The sequence below is a fragment of the Pezoporus flaviventris genome, unplaced genomic scaffold (assembly GCF_033815535.1).
Source record: "Pezoporus flaviventris isolate CSIRO_AGI_PZ_B2104156 unplaced genomic scaffold, CSIRO_AGI_Pfla_v1 ptg000569l, whole genome shotgun sequence".
NCBI lineage: Eukaryota > Metazoa > Chordata > Aves > Psittaciformes > Psittacidae > Pezoporus > Pezoporus flaviventris.
In genome coordinates this window covers 31,675-56,413 of record NW_026893116.1, presented here as the reverse complement: position 1 = coordinate 56,413, position 24,739 = coordinate 31,675, and the positions used below count along the sequence as shown (strand labels likewise).

General features: G+C 67.9%; 2 protein-coding genes and 1 long non-coding RNA gene across 3 annotated transcripts; 1 reads left to right on the top strand and 2 right to left on the bottom strand.

Moving 5' to 3' along the window:
* Positions 1-2,623: 2,623 nt before the first annotated feature.
* On the top strand, positions 2,624-14,815 carry THRA (thyroid hormone receptor alpha). The gene is given in 10 exon segments (XM_061443909.1): positions 2,624-2,716; positions 8,535-8,765; positions 10,108-10,169; positions 11,130-11,230; positions 11,328-11,475; positions 12,137-12,342; positions 12,663-12,809; positions 12,895-13,153; positions 14,566-14,778; positions 14,781-14,815. Coding segments are annotated over 9 exon segments (1,224 nt in total). The 5' UTR covers positions 2,624-2,716; positions 8,535-8,712.
* Positions 13,563-14,305, bottom strand: LOC133264034 (uncharacterized). Its single transcript, XR_009741595.1, has 3 exons — positions 14,157-14,305; positions 13,928-14,117; positions 13,563-13,888 (listed from the first exon to the last, which is right to left on the bottom strand). It is a non-coding gene; the product is annotated as an uncharacterized LOC133264034 (long non-coding RNA).
* A 2,871-nt stretch (positions 14,816-17,686) lies between the features above and the next one.
* Positions 17,687-23,570, bottom strand: NR1D1 (nuclear receptor subfamily 1 group D member 1). Its single transcript, XM_061443908.1, has 8 exons — positions 23,499-23,570; positions 20,975-21,310; positions 20,802-20,890; positions 20,578-20,722; positions 19,738-20,210; positions 19,464-19,649; positions 18,352-18,562; positions 17,687-18,247 (listed from the first exon to the last, which is right to left on the bottom strand). The coding sequence occupies exons 1-8, from the start codon at positions 23,524-23,526 to the stop codon at positions 18,048-18,050; spliced, it is 1,668 nt and encodes a 555-aa protein (XP_061299892.1). The 5' UTR covers positions 23,527-23,570; the 3' UTR covers positions 17,687-18,047.
* Between the last annotated feature and the right edge of the window lie 1,169 nt (positions 23,571-24,739).

Genomic DNA, 24,739 nt, shown 5'->3' with positions numbered 1-24,739 from the left:
GGGCCCCGGCAGCGGGGGGGGGGGGGGGCCGGCCCCTATTCATGAGCAGGGATTTCCTGTGCCGGGGGGGTCCCGCTCCCTGCAGCTGCCGGGGGGACCGGGGCTGTGTGCGGAGCCCCCATAGATTACACCCCCTTCCACATGGCGCAGCACCCCCAAACCTGGCAATGGGCTTGCGGGGGGGGGGGGGGGGGGAAGCGCACTAAAGAGGTCCCACCCCCCCCCCCCCCAGTTCGGAGTGGCCGGGGGGGGTGGAAGACGTCGAGGGCTCGGCGCTGCGCCCCGGCCTTGGCAGGGAGCCCCGGCCCAGCTGCCTCCAGCCCCACGGCCAAGGGGGGGGCCGGAAGGGGCCGGGGCCCTTCCCAGCGCCGGGGGCAAGCAGGGGGCAAGCGGGGGCCGGCGGGGGGGGGGCTTCCCCTTCCCACGGGGTAACCGGTACAGCTGGGACACCCCCCCCCCCCCCCAGTGCCGATGCCGCACCCTGCTTAGGCGGGGGGGACATGGATCCTTGCCGGGGTGGGGTGGGAAGGGTTTGATTCCCATTGGGATTGGAGGGGGGGGGGGGGGGGGCCTGGAATGGAGAGGAAACCCCATGGGGCCACCCGGTCCCCCAGTGGGTGCTGCTCCATGGGGGTCTCCAATGATGGGGATGTGGGAGCTGCACCCAGAGTCACCCCCTTCCCGGAGGGGGGTCGGGGGGGGGGGCCGGGGGGGCCCCGCTGCCAGGCTGGGGCTATAAATAGCGGCTCCGTGCTGCAGAGCAGCGGGATGAATTCTAAGGAGCTCGTTCAGGCAGACCCCGAGAACAACGCAGCCCCTTCCTTGTCCCATCCTGCCCCAGCTGGGGTCTGCCGCAGGGCATGGGGTGGCCCCCATGCTGCCCATGGGGGCCCGGAGACCTGTGGGTCATGCTGTGGGCAACTCACAGACCCATAGCAGCGCTCAGGGGGGCTGGTGGGTCCGTGCTCCCCAGCCGAACCCCAGCCCTGCCTCGGTTTCCCCATTGGGACGGATGGTGCTGGGCGGCCGCAGGCAGGGGGATCCGGGGTCACGGCTTTGGGCTGAGCTCGGCCACTGCCTTATCGCGGGCAGACAGCGATGGGGGGGGCGAGGGGCAGCCGCAGACGCGCCGTGTTTGCCGAGGATAAAGTGTACGGTACAGGCGGGGGCCGAGGCCGGGGGGGGCCGCCACCCTTCCTCTGCCCCTGCCCCGCCTGCCGTGGGGATGGGGGGGCCCGGGGATGCGGGGATCAGGAGGGAGACGGGAACCATGAGGATGGAGCGGGGCCATGGGGAGCCACAGGGCTATGGGGACCAGGGGCAGTGCATGGACTAGGGGCTGAGGGATCGGGGGGGGCGGGGGAACGAGTACCCCATGGGGGACATGGGGACCAAGGGGCCACGAGTATGGGATGGCCACCAGCAGTCCCCAGCCCTGGGATGCAGTTTGGGGTCTGCTATGGGCATCACGATCCCAAGGGGATCCCCACCCGCGGGGGTCCACCCTGCCTTGGGGACTCCCACCCCCTGGGACCCCCATCTTCTGGGGCCCCCCATCTCCTGGGGACTCCTACCCCTGGGCACACTGTCCCCTTGCAGCCCCCATCTTCTGAGCACCACCGGGGGTGGGGGGGGACGACACAGGCCGAGGCCCCCGGGGTCCTTGGGTGGGGAGGGGGGACACACACACACGGCAGCGGCCCTTTAAGCCCGGGCATTATGGGATGTGTAGTTCGGGGGGGGGTGGGGGGCGCAGGGGCTGCTGGGAGGCGGTGGGGTTGGACGGGCGGGTTGGGGTGCAGCGAGGGGGACCCCAGTGACCCCCCCCCCCAATCTCAGTGACACCTCCCCAGTCAGCCCCACACCCCGCCCCAGTGCGCGCCGCCAGCCCCACGGCGGATCCCTGCCCCACACCCCCCACATCTCCCCACCCCCGGGGGGCGCAGGGGTAGGGCCCGCATCCTGCCCGAGGGGGTGCGGGGCCGGGTGGGTGCCCGCCGGGGCCGGGCTGGGCACCCAGGGGTGCTGATGTGCTCCACCCGTCGTGGGCACCGTCCCAAGCTCCCCCCCCCGGTGCTGTCCCCAACCCACGACGCCACCGTCCCCTGTCAACCTCGGCACTGTCACTGCGTCCCGTTGGGTGCTGTCCCCTGCGCTGTGGGCACCGTCCCCAGCTCCCCATGGCCACTGTTCCCAGCCCCGTGGGCATCCCGTTGTCGCTGTCACCGCATCCCTGTGGGCGCTGTCCCCAGCCCTCTGGGCACCACCTCTGCCCTCCATCGGCTCCATCCTTGGCCCTCTGTGGGCCCCTTTCCCTCGTGTGCAGACCCCATCCCCGTGGGCACCGTCCCCGTTGTCTCGCCCGCCACATCCTCGTGGGCACCGTCGGGGCTCCCCACCCGCCCCATCTCCGCCCGGCCGCGGGCACCGTCCCCACCACCGCTCCCCCCCCCCCCCGTGCCCCTCCGCTCCCTCCCCATCTTCCCCCCCCCCCCCCCCCGGTGAGGGGTCCCCACTCGGGGCCCGCCGTGGGGCGGGCGCGGCGGGTGCAGGGAGCGGCTGCGGCCGGCGGAGGGGGCTGCGGCCGCGGCGGAGCGGGCGGGCGGGCGGGCGGCGCGGCGGGGCCGGGGGAGGAGCCAGGCGCCGTCCGCCGCCGCCGCCGCCGCCGCTGCGCCCCGATCCGCTCCGCTCCGCGCCCGCCGCTGCCGCCGCCCAGGTACGGCCCGAACCGGGCCCCGCCGCGCACCGGGGCTTTACCGAGGGCAGCGGCCCCCCCGCGGGGCGCCCCAGGCTGAGCCCGAGCGCGGTTCGGTGCGTGCAGTGCGGGGGGGGGGGGGGAGGGCGGGCGGAGCGGGGGGGGGGGGACGGGGACGGACACGACCGGAGCTGGGGAGGGGGGGGCCCGGCCCGGTCGCGCACCGGGAGGAAGCCACGGGTGGATCTCGGACAATCCCGGTGCTCGGTGGCCGGCGGGGGGGGGGGGGGGCCGCGCTCCCCCGGGGCAGAACCAAACCTTCCCCCCACTCCCCCCCCCCCCGGTGCTGCAGCGCGGGGCACGGCCGCTGCCCCCCCGCCCGCCCCGCCGCGACCGGGAGGGGCCGGGGTCCGGTGAACGGAGGGCGCTCCCCGCTCCGATGTCCCCGCCCGCCCGCAGCTCCCTGGTTCCCCCCGGGGCCCCCGCGTCGGCTGCGTGGCCGTGGCGTGGCGGGCGGCGTGGCGGGGGCCCGTGGGCCCGGCCCGCGGCGTGGCTCTGCGGTGACGGGTGCGGGGCCGGGCCGCGGCGGGGCCGGGCTCTGCGTTGGTCGTGGCCTTGTCCCGTCGGGGGGGGGGGGGGGGGGGTTCGGGGGGGGGGGGGACACCGGGGCCGCTCCCGCGCTGGCGAAACCGCCGCGATCGGATTTTTTTTATCATTTTTTTATTATTATTTTTCTCTGCGCCGCGAGCAAAGCGCGGGGGGGGGAGGGAGTGGGGGGCGGCTCGGCCGCTCCCGGTTGGGGCGGGAGCAGCGGTTGGGGGGGGGGGCTCCAGCTCCGCACCCCGGGGGCCCCCCCCGTCGAGCGGGGTGCGGGGCGTGGCGGGGAAGGGGGGGGGGATTCGTCCCCTCCCCTCCATGACCGCGGTCCTGCGTCCGTCGTGTCCGTCCCCCCCCCCCCCCCAGCCCCCGGTGGGGGCCGGATCCTGCCCCGGGCGCGGCGGTCCCGGTGTTACCGGTAGGGCGCGGGGGCTCCTCCGGTGCGTCCCCCCCGTGTGAACCGGGGAAACTGAGGCAGGGCAGCGGCCAAGGTCATCCCGGGACCGAGCCGGCCTTGCCCGGGCTTCCCTCTCGACCCCCCCCCCCCCCCCATGTCCCTTCCTCCGGCCCGGCCGCCCCGCACCGACCTTCAGCCGCGGCGGCCACCGTGACCCCCGGCACCGACAGAGCTTGGGGCCCAGGGCTGCGCCTCACCCCGCCTGACCCCTGCCGGCACCGGGGGGCGATGTGGAAGGGGCCGGGGCCGCCGTTGGGCTCGGGCAGGCCCCGGTGGAACCGGTTTGGGGGGGGCTTCCCCGCCCGGGGGTCTTGGCGCAGGGTGGGTTCGAGGCGCATCCCCCCCCCAAAGCGCGGCTCCGTTTGTCCCCGCGATGCCCGCACTTTGCTGCTGCGCATCCGCACCGCGGTGGGGGGGATCCGGGGTGGGGGTCTCCGTCTGACACCCCCCACCCGGGCGCGGTCGTGACCTTTGCGTCTCGGGGGGTGACGGCTCCAGGAAGCGGGGACCCCCCCCCCTTCCCCCAAGCTGCGCCCCGCAAAGGTCACGGCTGCGGGACCGGGCTGAGCCCCCCCCCACCAAGGGGTCCTGGACCCCGCGCAGCCGCCGGTGCGCGGTGGATCCTGGAGGCGGGGCCGGACACGGGGTCCCTTCCAGGAGAGGGGGGGGAGCAGGAGGAGGAGGATGGGGGGATGCGGTGAAGGCGGACGCGGGCAGGGTGCCCGGGGTCCCACTTTGATGCAGCTGAGGGGGGGGGGGAACAGGGAGGGCCGGGACCCCCCGAGGTGGCATCATTCAGAGGTGGCCCCGGCACTGTGGACCCTCACTGTGGCCCTCCCCACCCCGAGCAAGGTCGAGTGGCCACGGGCACAATGTGGGGACTGTGTGTCCCCCCCTTGCGCCCCCTTCCCTGGCAGGATGGGCACCCCCAGACAGGCTCAGTGCTGGTTTCCATGTCCCACCGTCGGTGCTGACCCCGGCACCTTGTGGCGTGGGGCTGACTGCATCCCCCTGGGAGGGAACTCAGGACCCCCCCTGTCCCGTCCTGGTGCACGTGAACCGGGGCCCCCGATTTAGAAACGTCCCCATCCCCGTGCCAAGCTCCAAGTGCTGAGAATAGCTCCTGGGCATCCCAGTGCAGCCTGCGCGGGGACGGGGGCACCCCGTGGGGCTCGGGACACAGAGACACCCGGTGACCGGGGACACTCAGCACATACCGAGCACCCCGGGGTTACCACGGGCAGCGTTTGTTGCATGGGGATCTGTGCAACACGATGGGCACGGTGGCACCGTGGCTTTGCCTTTGCGAGCAGCCGGTGGCCGCGGTGGGACGGGGAGAGTGAGGCTTGGCTGAAAGCAGCTGAGATGGGGGAATGCTGCTGCCTCGTCCTGGCCACGCTCTCGGGCATCGCGGCAAGAAGCAACCGGCGCGGCCACGGTTGGGCTTCACAGCACCGGGAGTCCTTGGTGCCGTGGTGGGTGTCGGGGTCACGGTGCAGGTCCCTGCGGCAGCGATGCAGGAGCTGTTAGAGGCATGAGGCCGCGGCCATGGGGACCGTGACCTGCCCTGGTGCTGACCAGCCACCCGCTTTGGGTGGTGGCTTCATGGGGCTGCAGGGTGAACACAGCCCCAGGCTTATGGCGTACATCAACGGGGAGGGGGCACCACACAGGTCCCCTATGGCACAGGGTGGGCTGCCCTGATGTCAGTCCCGTGGCATCCCCCTGCGCTCCGGCTGCCCAGCTGCTGCGGATGCCTGGGATTCTTGCCGCTTCCCATCGCGGCACAGCACGCCACACGCTGCCATGCGTGCCCCACAGCACCGGGCACCGCGTGGCACTGGGCACCGCGTGCCATGCACCGGCAGAGGTGCGGGCTGAGCGCAGGGCAGCGGTCAAGGACACGCGTGTGGCAGCAGTGCACGTGCCAGCTGTGCCACCGCGGTGCCTTGGCCGTGCTCCCGTGACACGGTCAGAGGCGCTGGTCCGGCTGGGGCACAGCGGTGCTGCCCCGGTGCCGGTATGGGCAGCACTGCCCTGCCCCCAGCCCCTGCTAATCACACTAATTGCCACCCTGGCTAAAGCGCTTAGGCCCTCACCTCCCTGACCCAGCTGGCAGCTGGTGAAGGGGGGGGGACACCCAGGACCCCCATATCCCATCTGTCCCAGGGGGGCAGGGACATCAATGGTGTCCCTATGGGGCATCCCTGGTACCCAGCACCCGTGTCCGGCGGCACAGAGGCAGCCGATGCCATCGTGGACGGGAGTCCTCAGGGCTGTGGTCCCTGTGACGGGGGGTCCCCGGGGGTGTCACCCCTGGGCAAGCAGGGTGCTGGGTGCCCCCCATAGGGTGAGGTGGCTCCCGCCACCGGCCCAGCCCTGGACTTTGCCTCCAGGTTGTTTTCCATCGCCGGCAACCACCAGACTCAGCAGAAACGCTCCCCTGGGCGTGGGGCTTGGGGGGGGGGGGGGGGTAGAGAGAGAAGTTGAGGGGAGGGCCTGCCTGTTGTCTGCCACCCTGCTCCCCCCCCCCAGCCCCAGGGTGGGATGTGCGGGTTGTGGTGTCACCCAGCAATGGGGAGCAATGGGGAAGGGAGGGGGCTGAGACCCGACTGCGCTCATCACACGTGTCCCGGAGGAGGAGGAGGAGGAGGAGGATGAGAGCCGCCTCCCTTGTCTGTCTGGGCCGCCCCAGCGCGCCCGGGATTCCTCGAGTGAGGGTTCCTGGAGCGGCACGGCGGGCGCTGGGTGCCGGTGATCCCGGGGCAGGAGAGGGGGGGGGTTCCATAGTGGGGGCTGATGGTGAGCCCTGACTTAGCACCGCTGAGCCCTGGCTTTAGCCTTAAGCCCCTCTAATTCGGCACCGCTCACAACCCCGGCAGGGAAACTGAGGCAGCGACAGCCGAGCCCCCCACACACACACCCCTCCCCTCCTTGTGCCGCGTTCTGGTGCACCCCATGCCATGGCCTGTGCCAGCTTCATGGTGATGGTGACACCCCCTTGGCCCCACACATGCACCGAGCGTGTCGGGGCTCTGCTGGCGCACGGGGTCCCGTGGGAAGGGGGGGCCGGTGCCCGGCGGGGGCTGCAGGGCCCTGGAGCGCTGCCAGTGCCTATACTTGGAAGTCTCCGCGCGCCGTTCCCATATGGAACAAACATTTGCTGCAGCCCCCGGCCGCGCCGCCCCGGCTCTATAGGTACAGCCCCAAACCATGGCCTGGAGCTGCAGGGAGGGCCCCCCCCGAGCCCCCCACAAGGTGGGGAGTGGGTGCCCTGCGGTGCCTCAATATCCCCACAGAGGCAGGGCCAGGCAGTGCCCCCCACCCAGAGGGCTCTGTGGGGACCCTTTGTGCGTTGCCACGCGTTGGGTACCGTCGAGCACCCATGGGTGCAAGCATCCCTGTATCCCTGCAGGGGGGGGCCGGGCTGGGGTACCCCATGGTGTGGGGGTACCGGGGTGGGGGGGGGGGTGGGTTCTGGGCGCAGCCGAGCCCCGGCCGCTGCAGTTTTAAATCCGCCGGAGGAATTTCTGCTGCGGCCAAGACAAACGTGACCTACTTTCTGCCTGTCCCCGCACGGAGCCGAGGAGCCCGAGGGCCGGGCACGGCGCCCGGCGCGGCCCCGCACCCTCCCGCACCCCCGTGCTTGCAAATGGGGTTTCTCCACCCCACATCCCCCCCCCTCCCATCCCAATGGGGTGCTGAGGATGTGCAGGGCATCCATAGGGATGTGGAGCGTTGGGGGGGGGATGCCGGTGCTGCTGCACCCCAGCCCCACCGCGCTGTGTCTTTGCTACAGGAGAGCTCGAAGAGGAAGGAACCCCCCCGCCACCCCCCCGGAGCACCCTGCCCCGTAAGTCACCCACCAGTGGGGGGGGGGGGGTTGGCCATGCATGTGAATGCATCAACACGCAGGCATGGATGGAACCTGAGGGGGTCCTCTGAGCACCCCTAAACCCCTTTGGGCTCCCCCCTCGCTGCTTGGAGAGCCCTGAACCCTGCCCCATGGCATCTGCGTGTGCTTGTGTGTACCCACAGCCTCGTGCAGCCCTGCACACGCGTGTGCATTCATGTGCCTTGCACGCTCCCGTGCACGCTCTTGCACACCCATGCATGCTCCCACGCACCCTTGCACACCCATGCACGCTCCCGTGCACCTCTGCATGCTCTTGCACACCCATGCACGCTCCCGCACACCCATGCACACTTGCACACCCATGCATGCTCCCGCACACCTGTGCATGCTCATGCACACTCCCATGCACACTCTTGCACACCCATGAACTCTCTTGCACACCCATGCACGCTCCCGTGCACCTCTGCATGCTCTTGCACACCCATGCACGCTCCCGCGCACCCATGCATGGTCTCGCACACCCATGCATGCTCCCGCGCACCCATGCATGCTCTCTTACACCCATGCACGCTCTTGCACACCCATGCATGCTCTCGCACACCTGTGCACGCTCCTGCACACTCCCACACACCCATGCACACTCTTGCACACCCATGCAGGCTCCTGCACACTCCCACATGCCCATGCACACTCTTGCACACCCATGCACGCTCCCGCACACCCGTGCACGCTCACCCCAGCCCCGCTGCCATTGCACACACACCCCAAGCCCTTTCCTCCCACCACCAGCACCACGTGTTCTTGCACATCCCTCGTGCTCTCGCCCAGCCCCACACCGTGGGGTGAGCTCCCGGTGGACACCCCCCATAGGGACACGGTTGGGGGGGGGGGGGGTCAGGGTCCTGGCTCAGCCCTGGTCTGTCCCATAGGGTCGGGCCCGGGATGCTGCACGGAGCTGAGCACTGAGGCGGGCGCCATGGGGAGCGCATCGTAGCCCCCCCCACGCCGTGGCCGCCCCCCCCCCCCCCCCCCCCCCCCCCCGTGCGTGGCACCGGTGGCAGAGCCCACTCGGTCGGTGCTGAGCGCTCCTTGATGGAATTGCGGTGAATGGAACAGAAGCCCAGCACCCTGGACCCGCTGTCGGAGCCAGAGGACACCCGGTGAGCCCCCGGTGTCACTGCAACACACATGGCCCCGTGCCCCGTGCATCCTTGTGTGTTCCCAAGTGTCCCCATGCCTGGTACATCCCTGTGCCCTGTGTGTCACCGGGTCCGGTGTGCCCCATGTGTCCCCGTGCCCCCTGTGTCACTATGCCCGGTGTGCCCCATGTGTCCCCATGCCCTCTGTGTCACTATGCCCGGTGTGCCCCATGTGTCCCGGTGCCCTCTGTGTCACTATGCCCGGTGTGCCCCATGTGTCCCCATGCCATCTGTGTCACTATGCCTGGTGTGCCCCATGTGTCCCCATGCCCTCTGTGTCACTATGCCCGGTGTGACCCATGTGTGCCTGTGCCCTATACATCACCAGGCCCGGTGTGCCCCATGTGTCCCCATGCCCTCTGTGTCACTATGCCCGGTGTGTCCCATGTGTCCCCGTGCCCTATACATCACCAGGCCTGGTGTGTCCCATGTGTCCCCGTGCCCTATACATCACCAGGCCTGGTGTTACCCCTGTGCCCAGTAAGTCCCTGTGCATCCCTGCGTGGCCTTGGCTGTGCCCCCTATGTCCCCAGGCATTCCCATGCCCTCAGTACCCCCATGTGTCCCCGTAGCCCCAGTGTCCCCCTGCCCCTCTTTGCCCTGGGTGTCCCCAAGGGTCCCCGTGTCCCCGGTGTCACACTTCCCCCCTCCCCCCTCCCGGCCCCCTGTTCCCCCCCCGGGGCCCCTCGGCCCCCCTGTCCTGGGGCTATTTCGGGAGGGCCGCGGCTCTCACGTGCCCCGGGGGGAGCCAGGCCCGGGGTCACCTTGGGCTGGAGCCGGGGAGACCCTCACCCCCCTCACCCCCCTCACCCCCCCCCAGCTCTGCGCCCCTGGGTGCGGGATCGCCCCCCACCCCCCCCTCCCCATTCAACACCCGCAGGTGCCCATCCCCAGGGCATCGGGGCGCCCCCCCCCCCCATTTCAATCAGTGCCGGGCCACTCAGCCAATGGGCTGCTGCCGTGCGGGCGAGGCGCGGACCCCCGCGGCCCGCCATTGGCTGAGCCCCTCTGACGTCACTTCCCCGCTGAGCCAAAAGGACATTTTGTCTTTGACTGTAAATGAGCCCCTCCCCCATCCCGCCCCTCCCCCACCTTTTCCCTTTCCCCCTCTTCCTCCTTCCCCTCCCCTCCCCCTGTGATGCCCCAGGTTAGGGGTCCCCAGCCCCCCCCGCACCCCCTGGCACCCCATTGCCACTGCCGGGACCCCCGGCGATGGGGCTCTGGCTGCAAATAGGGGGGGGGCTTTGGGGGGGGCCTGTTGGGGGGCACTGGGGCACGGTCCCAGCCTGGCCCCCTCCTGCAGGTGGCTGGATGGCAAGCGCAAAAGAAAGAGCAGCCAATGTTTGGTGAAGAGCAGCATGTCAGGTAGGGGACACCCCCTGGCACCCCCCAAGGGCCCCCAACTCCCCTTCTCCCCCCCTGGGTGCCCCCCATCCTTGCCGGGTTCTGCAGGCACTGCAGGTTTTGCCTGCATCCCACCCACCATCCCCATGCCCATGCTGCGGACCCTGAGCACCCCATGTTCCTGGTGGGCACCCAGTGTCCTTACCAGGGACCCCACATTGCAATGGGCACCCCACTTTTCTTCACCATGCCCCCCGCACCCCATGTGCCCGCTGGGACCCCAAGCACCCATAGGGTGCCCTTTTCCCCCTCCGTGGTTGTGGGTCGAGCCGGGGCGGTGCTATCGGTGCTGGCAGCACCCTGGGGTGGGAGATAAGGGGGCCCTGGCCGGGCGCTGCCCCCCAGCCCTGCCCCATTCCCCAGTGGGGAGCGGCCGGCGCCGGCGGGATCCCGCTGGGAGGACGAGAGGCCCCAGAGGGACCCGGGCATCCGGCTCCTGGCCCATCCCTCCCGCACCCATCCCTGCTCCTGGAAGGGAGGGGGGGCACGGGGTCCCCCACATCCAGCACCCACAGGGTGCCAGGGTGGGCTCTAGGGGCTCCCACAGCTCAGTTCGCTCCATCCCAGGGGCGTTGTGGAGATGCTGGGGTGCACCCATTGTCTGTTGGTGCTGGGACCCCCCCAAACATCATGGGTGCCCCGTGCCTCAGTTTCCCCATAAGGCTGCTGATGGGGGGGGGGGGGCTTGTCTCTGTGCTGCCAGGGGACAGTGGGCCATTGTGTGCCGGGGGGGACGGGGACACCCCCCCCAGCAGCTGCCTCCCCAGCCGGATAATGGGAGCTTTCTTGCTGCGGGGGGCTTGGGCAGCCCCCCCAGACCCTCAGCTCTTAACCCTTCCCATGCTGGTGGCAGCTGCTGCCATAGGGGGGGACTCTGAGGCAGGGGGTGGGGGGGTCCCTGACACGCTGTGCCCCCCCCAGGGTACATCCCTAGTTACCTGGACAAAGATGAACAGTGCGTGGTGTGCGGGGACAAAGCCACCGGCTACCACTACCGCTGCATCACCTGCGAGGGCTGCAAGGTGAGGGGGCTGCAGGGTGGGCTGGGGGGGCAGGAGGTAAGGGGGACTCACTGGGGGTCACTGCATTGTGTGTGTGTGTGTGTCCTGTTGTCCCCAGGGCTTTTTCCGTCGGACCATCCAGAAGAACCTGCACCCCACGTACTCCTGCAAGTACGATGGGTGCTGCGTCATCGACAAGATCACCCGCAACCAGTGCCAGCTCTGCCGCTTCAAGAAGTGCATCTCCGTGGGCATGGCCATGGACTGTGAGTGTGAAGGGCACGGGGTGGGGGGGACACACGCAAGGAATCCCACAATGGTTTGGGTTGGGAAGCACATGAAGCTCATCCAGCTCCAGCCCCTGCCACGGGCAGGGACCCCTTCCACTGGAGCAGCTTGCTCCAAGCCCCTGTGCCTTGAGCACTGCCAGGGATGGGGCAGCCACAGCTTCTCTGGGCACCCTGTGCCGGCGCCTCAGCACCCTCACAGGGAAGAGCTTCTGCCTTGTATCCAACCTGAACTTGCCCTGTTTCAGTTTGAACCCATCACCCCTTGTCCTATTGCTCCAGTCCATGATGAGCCCCTCCCCAGCATCCCTGTAGCCCCCTTCAGACACTGGAAGCTGCTCTGAGGTCTCCACGCAGCTTCTCTTCCCCAGGCTGAACAGCCCCAATGTTCTCAGCCTGGCTCCATACGGGAGCTGCTCCAGCCCCTGCTCATCCTCGTGGCCTCCTCTGGCCTTGCTCCAACAGCTCCATGTCCTCCTTACGCTGAGGAGGACACCGGAACTGCGCACAGTGCTGCAAGCGGGGTCTCCCAATAGCACATCCACTGGGTTGGGGTGCCTGGAGCAGCGCTTGGGGTGCAGGCTGTGGGGGTGGGATGCATTGGGGGGTGCTGAGTGATGCATGGGGGTGCCCCCCGCAGTGGTGCTGGATGATTCAAAGCGGGTAGCGAAGCGGAAGCTGATCGAGGAGAACCGCGAGCGGCGGCGGAAGGAGGAGATGATCAAGTCGCTGCAGCATCGCCCCAACCCCAGCGCGGAGGAGTGGGAGCTCATCCACGTGGTGACCGAGGCCCACCGCAGCACCAACGCCCAGGGCAGCCACTGGAAGCAGAAGCGGAAATTCCTGGTGAGGATACGGATGGAGGGGGGATCCCCCCACACCAGCACCCCTTTGGGACCTGAGCACCCCCCGCGCGCTCGGGAGCAATTGGGACGTCGCCCGATGTCCTTGAGCTTGTCACCCCCGGACGGGTTAAGGGGTTAGCGGTGACCGAAGGGGACAGCTGTGCCCTGCGGGGTGGCCCTGGCCCTGGCCCTGCAGTGGTGCTGGCACACAGCTCCCTCTCCTGGCTGCTGCCCCGCTCCCAGCCCTGCCTCGGTTTCCCCCTGCTGCCATAGGGGTGCTGGGATTTGTTGGGGACCCCCTAACGCCGTGTGTCCCCGCAGCCCGAGGACATCGGCCAGTCGCCCATGGCCTCAATGCCTGACGGGGACAAAGTCGACCTGGAGGCGTTCAGCGAGTTTACAAAAATCATCACCCCGGCCATCACCCGCGTGGTCGACTTTGCCAAAAAACTGCCCATGTTTTCAGAGGTAACGGGGGGGGTGTGGGATATGGGGTACCCCAAGTCGCCCCCCAACCACCACCGCCACCACTGACACCATCCCCAACGCGCAGCTGCCTTGCGAAGACCAGATCATCCTGCTGAAGGGCTGCTGCATGGAGATCATGTCTCTGCGGGCGGCCGTGCGCTACGACCCCGAGAGCGAGACGCTGACGCTCAGCGGGGAGATGGCCGTCAAGCGCGAGCAGCTCAAGAACGGCGGCCTCGGCGTCGTCTCCGATGCCATCTTCGACCTGGGCAAGTCCCTCTCTGCCTTCAACCTGGATGACACCGAGGTGGCCCTGCTCCAGGCCGTGCTGCTCATGTCCTCAGGTAGCGGCGGCGCTGGCTGTGCATGGGGATGCTGGGGAGGGGAATGGAGTGGGCATCGCAATGCCCAGAACCTCAGCACCTTCAGGGTGCATTGGATGGGTATCGCAATGCCCAGAGCCCTCAGCACCTTCAGGGTGCACTGGGTGGGCATCCCAGTGTCCAGAGCCCCAGCACCTTCAGGGTGCATTGGATGGGCATCGCAATGCCCAGAGCCCCCAGCACCTACAGGGTGCATTGGGTGGGCATCACAATGCCCAGAACCTCAGCACCTTCAGGGTGCATTGGATGGGCATCGCAATGCCGAGAGCCCCCAGCACCTTCAGGGTGCATTGGGTTGGCATCCCAGTGTCCAGAGCCCCAGCACCTTCAGAGTGGGCATCCAAATGCCCAAAGACCTCAGCACCTTCAGAGTGCACTGGGTGGGCATCCCAGTGTCCAGAGCCCCAGCACCTTCAGGGTGCATTGGGTGGGCATCCCTGTGCCCAGAGCCCCAGCACCTTCAGGGTGCATTGGATGGGCATCGCAATGCCCAGAGCCCTCAGCACCTTCAGGGTGCATTGGATGGGCATCTCAATGCCCAGAGCCCTCAGCACCTTCAGGGTGCATTGGGTGGGCATCCCAATGCTCAGAGCCCTAGGACCTTCAGGGTGCATTGGGTGGGCATCTGAATGCGCAGAGCCCCAGCACCTTCAGGGTGCATTGGGTGGGTATCCCAGTGTCCAGAGCCCCCAGCACCTTAAGGGTGGGCATCCAAATGCCCAAAGACCTCAGCACCTTCAGGGTGCATTGGGTGGGCATCCCAGTGCCCAGAGCCCCCAGCACCTTCAGGGTGCATTGGGTGGGCATCCCAATGCCCAGAGCCCCAGCATCTTCAGGGTGCATTGGGTGGGCATCCCAATGCCCAGAGCCCCAGCACCTTCAGGGTGCACTGGGTGGGCATCCCAATGCCCAGAGCCCCCAGCACCTTAAGCGTGGGCATCCAAATGCCCAAAGACCTCAGCACCTTCAGGGTGCATTGGGTGGGCACCTTGAGAAAACTGGTCCCCACTGGTTTAGGGGGATAGGGGGTGGGCACATTGGGGTGCATGGGCTTGGACACCTTGGTGTTGTGCGCACTGGAATGCTCACTACCCTAGGAGTTGGGGTGCAAGGGGTGGGCACCCCAGTTCTTGGTGCTGCAGCAAGGGGCGAGCACCCCAGTTCCTAGTGCCCCAGGAGTACGGAGTGAGCATCCCACTGCCCAGTGCTGCAACCCTGGGTTGGGAGGGGGTACAAGGGGCAAGCACCCTGTTCCCCAAGAGCACGAAGTGCATGGTGTGAGCACACTGGGAACGCTCTGAGAAGGAGGAGGGGGGGAATTTGGGACACGGAGCCTGGCACCCCTCGGCCACCACGTTCCCTTGTTGCCGCAGACCGGACGGGGCTGATCTGCGTGGAGAAGATCGAGAAGTGCCAGGAGACGTACCTGCTGGCCTTCGAGCACTACATCAACTACCGCAAACACAACATTCCCCACTTCTGGCCCAAGCTGCTGATGAAGGTGACGGATCTGCGGATGATCGGCGCCTGCCACGCCAGCCGCTTCCTGCACATGAAGGTGGAGTGCCCCACCGAGCTCTTCCCCCCCTCTTCCTCGAGGTCTTCGAGGACCAGGAGGTGTAGGGCTGCCACACCCCCCCCCAACACACACACACACACACCCCCCATCTGGCCCCCTCCCTGCTCTGCCCCACATCACACCCCCCAAACACCCCCCCCCCCGATTTCTCTTAATGGGGGATCGCTGCGCCCAAGGGAGGGGGGGGTCCTGCTGTGCCCCCCATGGCTGCCCCCCTCCACAGCCCCCCCCAGCGCCCCAGGACTTGATGAATTTTGTTTGTTTGCACAGGGAAGGGCCCCGATGTCGAGCGTTTCCTTTATTGTCCTTCTCTTCTTAGATTATTATTTTTTAAGCATTTATTTCCCTCCCTGAGAGGCTAAAATATTAAACTAACTGCACTTTGGAAGGAGAGAGGAGGAGGAGGAGGAGGAGGAAGAGCAGAGGAGAGGAGGGGGCTCTGGGCTGCACAGGGAGAGGCTGCCCCGGCCCCATGCACTTTGGGCCAGGCAGCAGCGTGGGGGCCAGGGTTGGAGGGGGGGGGGGGGGGGGCGGCCAGGACCCCCCCTTTATAGCAAAGTGAGGGTTATTGGGGGACACAGTGGTGGCGAGGGGGACCCCAGCCCATGGGGGAGTTGTGGGGGGGGGGGGGTGTGTGAAGGGCTGGGGGACCAGCGCCCCCCCCCATGCCCTGCACCCCATTTCCCACCCCCCCAGAATTTGGGGCCAGATTCGGGGCTTTGGTTTTCTCTGTCTATTTTGGGCTGAGAGGAGCTGATTTTGTGCCAAGCGCCGCAGACGGTGGGCGCTGCGGGACACCGTGGGGAGGAGGAGGGGGGGGGGGGCACGGACCCAATGCGGCCGCCCCCCCCCCCCCCCATCACCCCCCCCCCCAACTTTTCCGTTGTCCTTCTTTTTGTTGTTGTTTCCCCCTTCCCCCCCCCACCTCGTCCTCGTGGGTTTATTTGTCGTGTCCGTCAGGAGTTGCAATGGCCCCAGAGGCACCAGCGGGGATTGGGGGGTGCCCCCCCCCCGGCCCCCACATGGCCCCCACTGCACTACTGCCCCAGCCCCCCGGCAGCAGCACTTGGGGGGGGGGGGGGGCTGCACCCCCTAAATCACACCCCTCCTCTGCTCCCGGGGGAAGGGGGGGGGCCAGGCTGCGGTGCAGGGGGGGGCGGGTCTGGGGGGGGGGGCTGCAGCGGGGGCACCCGGGAATGGTTTTATCACCTTCCCCCCCCCCCCCCCCCATCCCCAAATTTAGGTTTGTGAATCTTTTCTTACCTCAGGCGGAGGCTGAGGGGGGGCGCGGGGGGGGCGGCCGGCGAGGCAGGCGGCCTGCCGGGGCCCACCTAAGCTAATATATATATATATATATAAATATCTATAAAATATATAATTTTTGTAATTAAAAACAAAAAAAAATCTTTTTACGGGTCGTTTAAAAGCAGAAAAATCCCACCATGAGACACGTGGGGGCCCCTCCGCTCCCCCCCCACCCCTTACCTTGGCATAGGGGGTTGTGTCTGGGGGACCCCACCAGAGACACCCCCCCCCACTGCAGCCAGGCCAGGGGGGTGCAGTGGGGCTGTGTGGCATGGCAGGGCTGCAGCACCCATGGGTGCCCTCATGGTTGGGGGGGGGGTCCCGGCACACCCCCCACCCCCCCCACCCCCCTGCAGCATCAGCGTTGGCTTTGCACTTAGTGCAACATGTCTTAAAGAGCCAGCCCGGTGCCCGGCACGGGGGTCCCGGCAGCACCGGCACCGGGTTGTGCAATAGGAACCGGTGCTGGTGGACACTAATGCCTGTGCTTGGGGGGGGGGTGCAGAGGGTTTAGGGGTTCACCCCCCTCCCGGCAGCACCGGTGCCCGTGGTCACGCTCAGCCCTGCTCCGTGTGCAGCACCGGTGTTAACACGTGCCTTCGGGCTGCGGCACGGCACCGGGGCAGTGCCCACGTGTGCGGTGGCGGCGTGAGGGCCGTGCGTGCTGGAGCAATGCTCGTGCAATGCCCTTGCTGTGCCATGTGGTACCGGTGCGGTGGCCGAGCCACGCCGGTGGCAGTGGCGACGCAGTGTCCATGTACGCTGGTGTAGTGCTGGTGCAGTGGCCATCCGGTGCCGGTGCAGTGCCCGTGCATGCTGTTGGCAGTGTCCATGCAGTGCTGGTGTAGTGACCATACAGTGCCGGTGCATGTTGGTGTAGCCCCGGCGCAGTGGCCACGCGGTGCCGGTGCCATGCGATGCCCGTGTATTCCCGTGCACAGTGTGTGTGATGCTGTGCGCTGCCGCGCTCACCGCCAAGCCCAGAGCTGTTGTGGGATGTGTCTGAAGCAGCAGCCGTGCCCCCCCCCCCCACTTGCAGCGGGTGTTGGGGTCCCCCCGGGGCAGCAGCACGATGCCCTGGGGGAGCTCATCCTGGCCAGCACCCCCCCGCTCTCCCTCGCACTCGCCCCGGGCCGCAACCTCCCGTCCCCGTCTCGCGTCGCCATCGCACGTCCAGCATCGGCCCCGGCTTCGCCTGGGGTTGGGGGGGGTAGGACCGGTGCCCCCCATCCCGCCACCTCCCCCGGGTCATCCCCCTTGTTGTCGTCGTCGTGTCCCCCGTCCCCGTCCCCCCCCCCCCCCCCCAAGCACATACCTCATGGCTCCCGGAGCTGCCCCTGCTTGAGGCCGTGTCGAGCCCACCCGGCGCGGCATGGCCCGGCGCGGGGTCCCCCTACTATGCATGGTGGCGGCGGGGGGCCGCGGCCGGCGTCGCTGAATGTAGGGCGCGGGATGGGGAGGGTTGGGAGGGGGTGTTGGGGTGTTGGGGGGGGTGGGGGGTGAGGGGGGGGACACACGCTGAGCTCCGTGACAATCACAGTCTGTGACGTGCGATTTTAAACCCTTTTGTGTTTTGGTCAGGATTTTAAAGAAAGATATTTTTATGGTAATTGTTGCTGGTCTATTTTACTATATATTTATGTAATAAATATATGATGAAAACAAAAAAGAAACCAAACCAAACCCAACCAAACCCACCCATAGAGCTTGGTTGGATCCGGCCTCTGCTTCCCACCACTGCCTGCCGGAATGGGGGGACCAGGATGGGGAAACCCAGCCCCCCGGCACTGCCAGCGTTGCTGTGGGGCTGATGCCCACAGTTATGGGGAACAGGGGGGTCCTGGCATCCCAGTGCCCACCCTTTGGGAGTCCGGTGGGTGCCATGGGGTTGGTGCTGCCCCACCCCAAACCCACGGTGCTATGTACAGGGTGGTGGGTGCTTGGGGTAAGGGGGGGGGGTCCATGGGAGCCCTACTGGGCATCGATGCGGAAGGAGAGCAGCTTCTCGGAGTGGAGGTTGTTGAGGGTGCGCAGGTCCGGCAGCTTCAGCAGCAGTTTGGTGAACCGGGACGTCTCGGCCGGGTGCGTCTTCAGCACCAGGGCGCGCAGGGCACGGATCAGGGTCTCCTGGAGCTGCTCCACCGACGCCGTGTCCTCCATCCCCGAGCGGTCTGCGGCAGCGGGGAGGGGGCCATGTGTGGATGGTGCCGCACACACACACACATGCATTCCCCCCCAATCCCCCACCGCCCCCCACATCACCACAAGTCCCAACCTGCCGAGACCAGGACGACGGCGGTGAAGAGCCCCAGCTCCTCGTCGGTGAGGTCGAGGGCGCTGAGCTTCTCGCTGAACTCGAACATGGAGCTGAGCAGGTCGCCCATGCCCATGCCCCACAGCTCCTCCAGGCTGTACTTCGTCCGGCTCATGAACGTCACCGTCTGCTCCTTCACGTCGAACAGCGAGGCGAAGCGAACCATCAGCACCTGCGGCACACGCGGCGTCAGCGGCACCGCGCCAGGCTGCGGGCTCCATTGGGATGCTACGGACCGCCGTACAGCGCCATGCTCTGCCACGGCTCTGGGCCATGGAGCACCGTGTGATGCCATGGAACACCATACGCTGCCATGCTCTGTGCCACGGCTCCGTGCCATGAACCACCATGCAATGCCATGCTCTGCCACAGAGCACCATACACTGCGCTGCTCTGTGCCACAGCTCCGTACCATGAACCACCATGCAATGCCATGCTCTGCCACGGAGCACCATACACTCCCTGCTCTGTGCCACAGCTCCGTGCCATGAACCACCATGCAGTGCCATGCTCTGCCACGGAGCACCATACACTGCCCTGCTCTGTGCCACAGCTCCGTGCCATGAACCATCATGCAATGCCATGCTCTGTGCCATGGCTCCGTGCCATGAACCACCATGCAATGCCATGCACCACCATGCAATGCCATGCTCTGTGCCATGGCTCCATGCCATGGAGCACAACGTGATGACATGGACCACCATACATGCTCTGTGCCACAGCTGCACGCCATGGAACACCATGTGATGCCATGGACCACAATATAGTGCCATGCCCCGTGCCGCGGCTCTGTGCCGTGGGGCTCCATGCCAGTCTGTGGGCATTATGCAAGGCCGTGGGTTACCATACAGTGCCACGGGGCTCCGTGCCACGCTGTGGGGCACTATACAGTGCCATGGGACGTAGTGCCCATGCTGCAGCGGCACTGTGCTGCTCCATAGGGTGCCATGAAACGCCGTATCATTCCATGCTGACCCATGGGGCATGCAGTGCCATGGGACGTCGTGTGGGGGCCACGGGGCACCGTGCCCGGCCCTACAGCACACCAAACCCTTGGTGATCCGGGAACGTACCTCGAAGGTGCCAGCCTTGAGCAGGGTGACCTGGTCGTGCTGGGACAGGGCCTGGAAGCCGGGAATGTGCTTGGCAAACTCAACCACCTCACGGACAGCGGGAGTGAAGCTGAGGGAGAAATCCTCCCAGATCTCCTGCACCGAGCGCCCGCTGCGGCCGAGCCGGTGGCTGTTCATGGGGCAGGCCTGCGGGTGACGGCACGGCTCAGCCCTCTGCAGTGAACGGCTCGGGATACCCATGGGGGGGCAACGGGACCCCCCCCCGCGCGCTCACCGGCAGAACGTCCTTGGTGCCGCGGGGCCACGGGCAGCCCCGCGCCGGGGGCTCGGGGTACGCGGGGGGGCAGAGCCGGGGCTCGGGGGGGCCGGGGGTCCAGGCGGGGGGTGCGTCCCAGCGCAGGAGGCTGCTGTCGCAGGCGGGGGGGGGTCCCAGCTTGTCGTGAGCGTAGATGAAGATCTCCTTGTGCGCCTTGGCCACTTGGGCGATGACGTCCTCGGTGGCCCCCCCGGGGCTGGGCGAGCGGGGGGGGGTCAGCTGCTGCGGGAACTGGGAGAAGCAGGCGGCGGGGGGGGGCGGGACGAGCGGTGGGGGGGGGCCCGGGGGCAGCGGGCGGCCCCCAGCCGGGGCTGGACCCTCGGCCGGGGCGGGCATGGCCGGTGGGACGCTGCCCATGCTGCTCATGGCGCTCTGCATCTCCGCCAGCATCCGCTGCTTCTCCCGCTTGGGGATGCGCCCGAAGCGCACCGCTGCGGGGGGGGGGACACACTGGTGTTAGTGGGGAGGTGGGGTGCACCAACACCCCCCACCCCCCCCCCCAGTAATGTGTGGTAGAGGTCTGGGGGATGCAGGGGATGTGGCTGCGTCCCCATGCACTGGCTTGGTGGGGATGCAGAGCCTTGAGAACAGGAGGACCCATCCCAAGAGGGGGACATAGAGCCCCAAGCATGGGGGTACCCAGTCCTGGAGGGGACACATAGCCCTGAAAATGGGGGGACCCGTCACTGGAAGGGATATGCAGCCCTGGATATAGGGGTTCCCACCCCCAGAGGGGTTGTACAGCACTGAACAGGGGGTGTCCGGTTCTGGGGGGAGTTTTGGGGGTGCTGAGCTCACCATCACGGGACATGCCAACCAGCAGGCACTTCTTGAAGCGGCACTGCTGGCAGCGGTTGCGGTTGATGCGGACGATGGAGCAGTTCTCGTTCTTGAGGCACTTCTTGTACTGGATGTTCTGCTGGATGCTGCGGCGAAAGAAGCCCTGTGGGGCAGGGAGGGGGTCACCCAGGGCCCCTGGAACACCGCAGGGGCTCCCCAGCACGCCGGTCCCATCCCGGTACCTTGCAGCCCTCGCAGGCGTGGACGCCGTAGTGGAAGCCGGAGGCGACGTCCCCGCAGACCTTGCAGAGCAGCACCATCCCGTTCAGCTCTGCGGTGGGGGGGGACAGGGGTGAGGAGGGTCCTGGGGGGACCCCTGTAACCCCCCCCGCAGCCCCCGGTGTGCCCCACTCACTGGTGACGGTGCTGCCGGCTTTGCTGGGCGAGCTGCGCCGCCGTTCATCCACAGGGACCTGCGGCTGCACCCCGGGGAAGTTCACCGAGGAGCCGTAGGATGAGGAGGAGGAAGAGGAGGAGGAGGAGGAAGGGGAGCCATCCTCATGGGTGCCCAACGAGCCCCCGCCGTAGGCACGGGAATCCTGCAGGGATCCGGTGGGTGATGGGGGGAAGTAGGTGGGGAAGGGCTGGGAGCCGGATTGGGAGCTGCCGTTGGAGCTGTCGCTGCAGAGCGAGACGGGGCTGGTGCGGTTGGGCGAAGCGCAGCTGGAGCCCACGTAGCTGATGACACCGCCTGCAGAGCGGAGCCACCCATGCACCGAGCTGCGCCGGGCTCAGCCGGAGCCGAGCTCGCAGCCCTCGGGCAGGGCGGGCGGAGGGGGAAGCGCCCCGGATGCATCCCGGACCCACGGGGATCCGCGGCCGCACGTGTGCCACGCACCGTGAGTCAGGCACCGCGCCCGGCGGCGGCCACACGGGCGCCGGCTCCACGTGGAACGGGGACAGCCGGGTTAGCCGGGAACGTGTCGGATGGGGACACGGGCACGGAGCCCTGGGAGCACCCATGGGAGGAACATGGGCTGGGAATGCTCTGGAGGCGTAACCGGGATGTCACGACAGTTGCACCCACCAGCCACATATGGCAGCGGAGGGGGGGGGAGCTCAGCACAGCCCCCTCGCTTATGGGGTGCAGTAAAATGGCTCTGCAGGGGGGCAACCCCGCAAAGATGGGGGGCTCACAGCCACCCCTATCACAGACCCACACACACCATAAAGATGGGGGGCTCACAGCCACCCCTATGTCACAGACCCACACACACCATAAAGATGGGGGGCTCACAGCCACCCCTATGTCACAGACCCACACACACCATAAAGATGGGGGGCTCACAGCCACCCCTATGTCACAGACCCACACACACCATAAAGATGGGGGGCTCACAGCCACCCCTGTGTCACAGACCCACACACACCATAAAGATGGGGGGCTCACAGCCACCCCTATGTCACAGACCCACACACACCATAAAGATGGGGGGCTCACAGCCACCCCTGTGTCACAGAACCACACACACCATAAAGATGGGGGGCTCACAGCCATCCCTGTGTCACAGACCTACACGCGCCCCATAAATATGGCGGGCTCACAGCCATCCCTGTGTCACAGACACACATGAACTCCCCCCCTTCCAAATCCCATGCAGCAACACCAGGACATAGCTCAGAGCAGGGACATGTGGAGGGTGACATCGGGTACACATGAGATCACCAGGACCATGTGTCTCCCGTCGCACACAGTTGCTGCTGGAGCCACCATGCTACCGCCACAGCGGCGTCCCCCCCCCAGCAATCCTCCTCCAAAGGGGGGCACCGAATTGGGTCCCCGGTGGCCTTGGGGCTGCTGGGACATCGAAATAACGGGGGGATTCCCCCATCCCGAAGCCTCGGGACCTCCCCCCTCAGGATGCTTCGGGGTGGGGGGATCCCCGGAGGGGTTGTACCGGGACACTGGGGCCATTCCCGAACCCATCACACCGGGACACCCCCCCCCCTAAATCAACCGCTCCAGTGCCCCCCCCCCCCCCCCCCCCGTTCAAGCTCAGGCGGCCTCACGCCGCCGCGCCACGTGCTCGCGCCGCACGTGGCCCCCCCGAGGCCACGCCCCCTTCAGGCTTTGTCCCGCCCACTCTCTCACTTCCTATTGGCCCGCCACGAAGCCCCTCCCTTTTATCGTACCCCCCCCCACCTTTCTACCCCCCCCAAAAAGAGACATATCCCCCCCCCCCCCCCGGTTATAAACAGAAGGCGGTGTCCCCGCCTTTTCGGGGGGGGGAAGTGGGGGCGTGTGTGAGGTCACGATGACGTCACTAATACAGATGACCAATGGCCGGGAGGGAGGGGAGGGGCTGCGGGGAAAACAAACTCCGCACGTGGCAGCGGCGGGGAGGGGGACACGTGCCGGGGGGGGGCACCGCCTCCGTTCCCCCCCCCCGTTATTTCCCCGCCCCTTCCCGGTGCTCGTCCCCGGGTGCCCCGGACCGCAACTGCCCGATGCCGCTCCCGATGCGCCGATCCCGGTCCTATCTCCGCGGTCGGGATTCCCCCGGTCCCGGTTTTCCCCCCCCCACACCGCCATAAGCGGAGCGCTGCGGTGCCGGTGTTCGGATCACCCCGGTGCCGGTGTTCCGGTCACCGCCGTGTGCAGGGTGCCCGGTGACAGCTCCCATCCTTCCCTCCTCTCGGACTCTGCCCGAGAATGCGGGACCCCGCGATGCGGGACCGCCCGGTGCCCGGTAGGAAGCAGCCCCGTGCCGGGATGCACAGCCCCGGTGCGCGGTGGGGTCCGCAGGACCCTCCTCCTCTCCCGGTGTCCGGATCGCACTCTGAGCGCGCAGTCGTCCGTCCGTCCCCCCCCCTCCACGGCTGCGCTGAGCCCCGACTGCGGTGCCCGCACGGTCCCGGGGCTCCGGTGCGGCACTGACCTGTGCTGCCGGCCTCGGGAGCGGCCATCCTGTGGCCGGGATCGGGGTACCCCGGCTCCGCCGAGCCTCCGAAGGGGCCGGGTGCAGGGGAGCCGCTCCGAGCCGTGCCGCGCCTCCGCCCGGCCGGGGCTGTTGTGCGCCCGCCGCCCGCCCCGCCGCCCGCCCGGCACCGGCCGCGGCTGCGCACTGGGCCGCACGCGGCGCCGCCGCCTCCCCCATGTGATTCCCGGGGAGAGCCTCGTGCCCCAGTGACACACTTTCCGCCGGCGGCCCCGGACCCGCGCTGCCACCGGGGACACCGGGAGCGACCGGGACCCCCGCCCCGGGGCCACCCCCCCCCACCCCCCCCGCATCCCGCATCCTGCATCCCACATCCCGCATCCCGCATCCCGCATCCCGCATCCCGCATCCTGCATCCCGCATCCCACCCGCAGGCACCGAGACCGGCCCCTGTCACCCTGCAGCAGGGACACCCCAGTGTGGCAATGTCCCCTGCGTGGGGACACCCGGGTACCCCATCACACTGCTCAGTGCAGTATGTGCGCTGGGGACACCCAAGCATGGCACTGGCACCCCTGGGGACTTGCATGGCACTGACGCCTGCACAGGGACACAAATCACTCTGCACAGCACTCACTGTTCCCTGCACTGGGGACACCCTGCCACAGCACTGGCACCCCTGGTCCCCCGCATAGCAGCATCCCCTGGGGACACCAATATCCTCCAGCACATCATGGTCCTCGCACCGGGAACACCCAGGTACCTCAGTCATCCTCTGCGTGGCACCATTCCCTGTGCTGGGGACACCCGGGTACCCCTGTCACTCCCCCCCCCCCACACACACACACGGCACCATTCCCTGCACTGGGGACACGCAGGCACAGTGTGGCACTGGTATCTCAGGACCCCTGCCCCATGGCCCAGCTCAGCCTCCTGCTGCACCCCCTGCCTGTGCCCAGCCCAGCCCTGAGGCCACCAGGGCAATGCAGCAGCGGGTGCCCTGTGTGGCACGTGCTTGGCAGCCGTGGCCCAGCCTGGCCCAGCTCCAGGGGCTGCGGTGCTGCGCAGTGCCCAGCTCCGTGGTGCCAGGGCTGAGCTGCTGAGCGGATCTGGGTTATGGCTCCAGGGTCCCCACGGATGCTCATAGCCCCGAGGTTGGGGTGGGTTTTGGGGGTGCCAGCACCCTCCTGGGTGCCACGTGCCGGGTGCTGCCCTGGCCCCCAGCCAGGCAGAGATGGTGC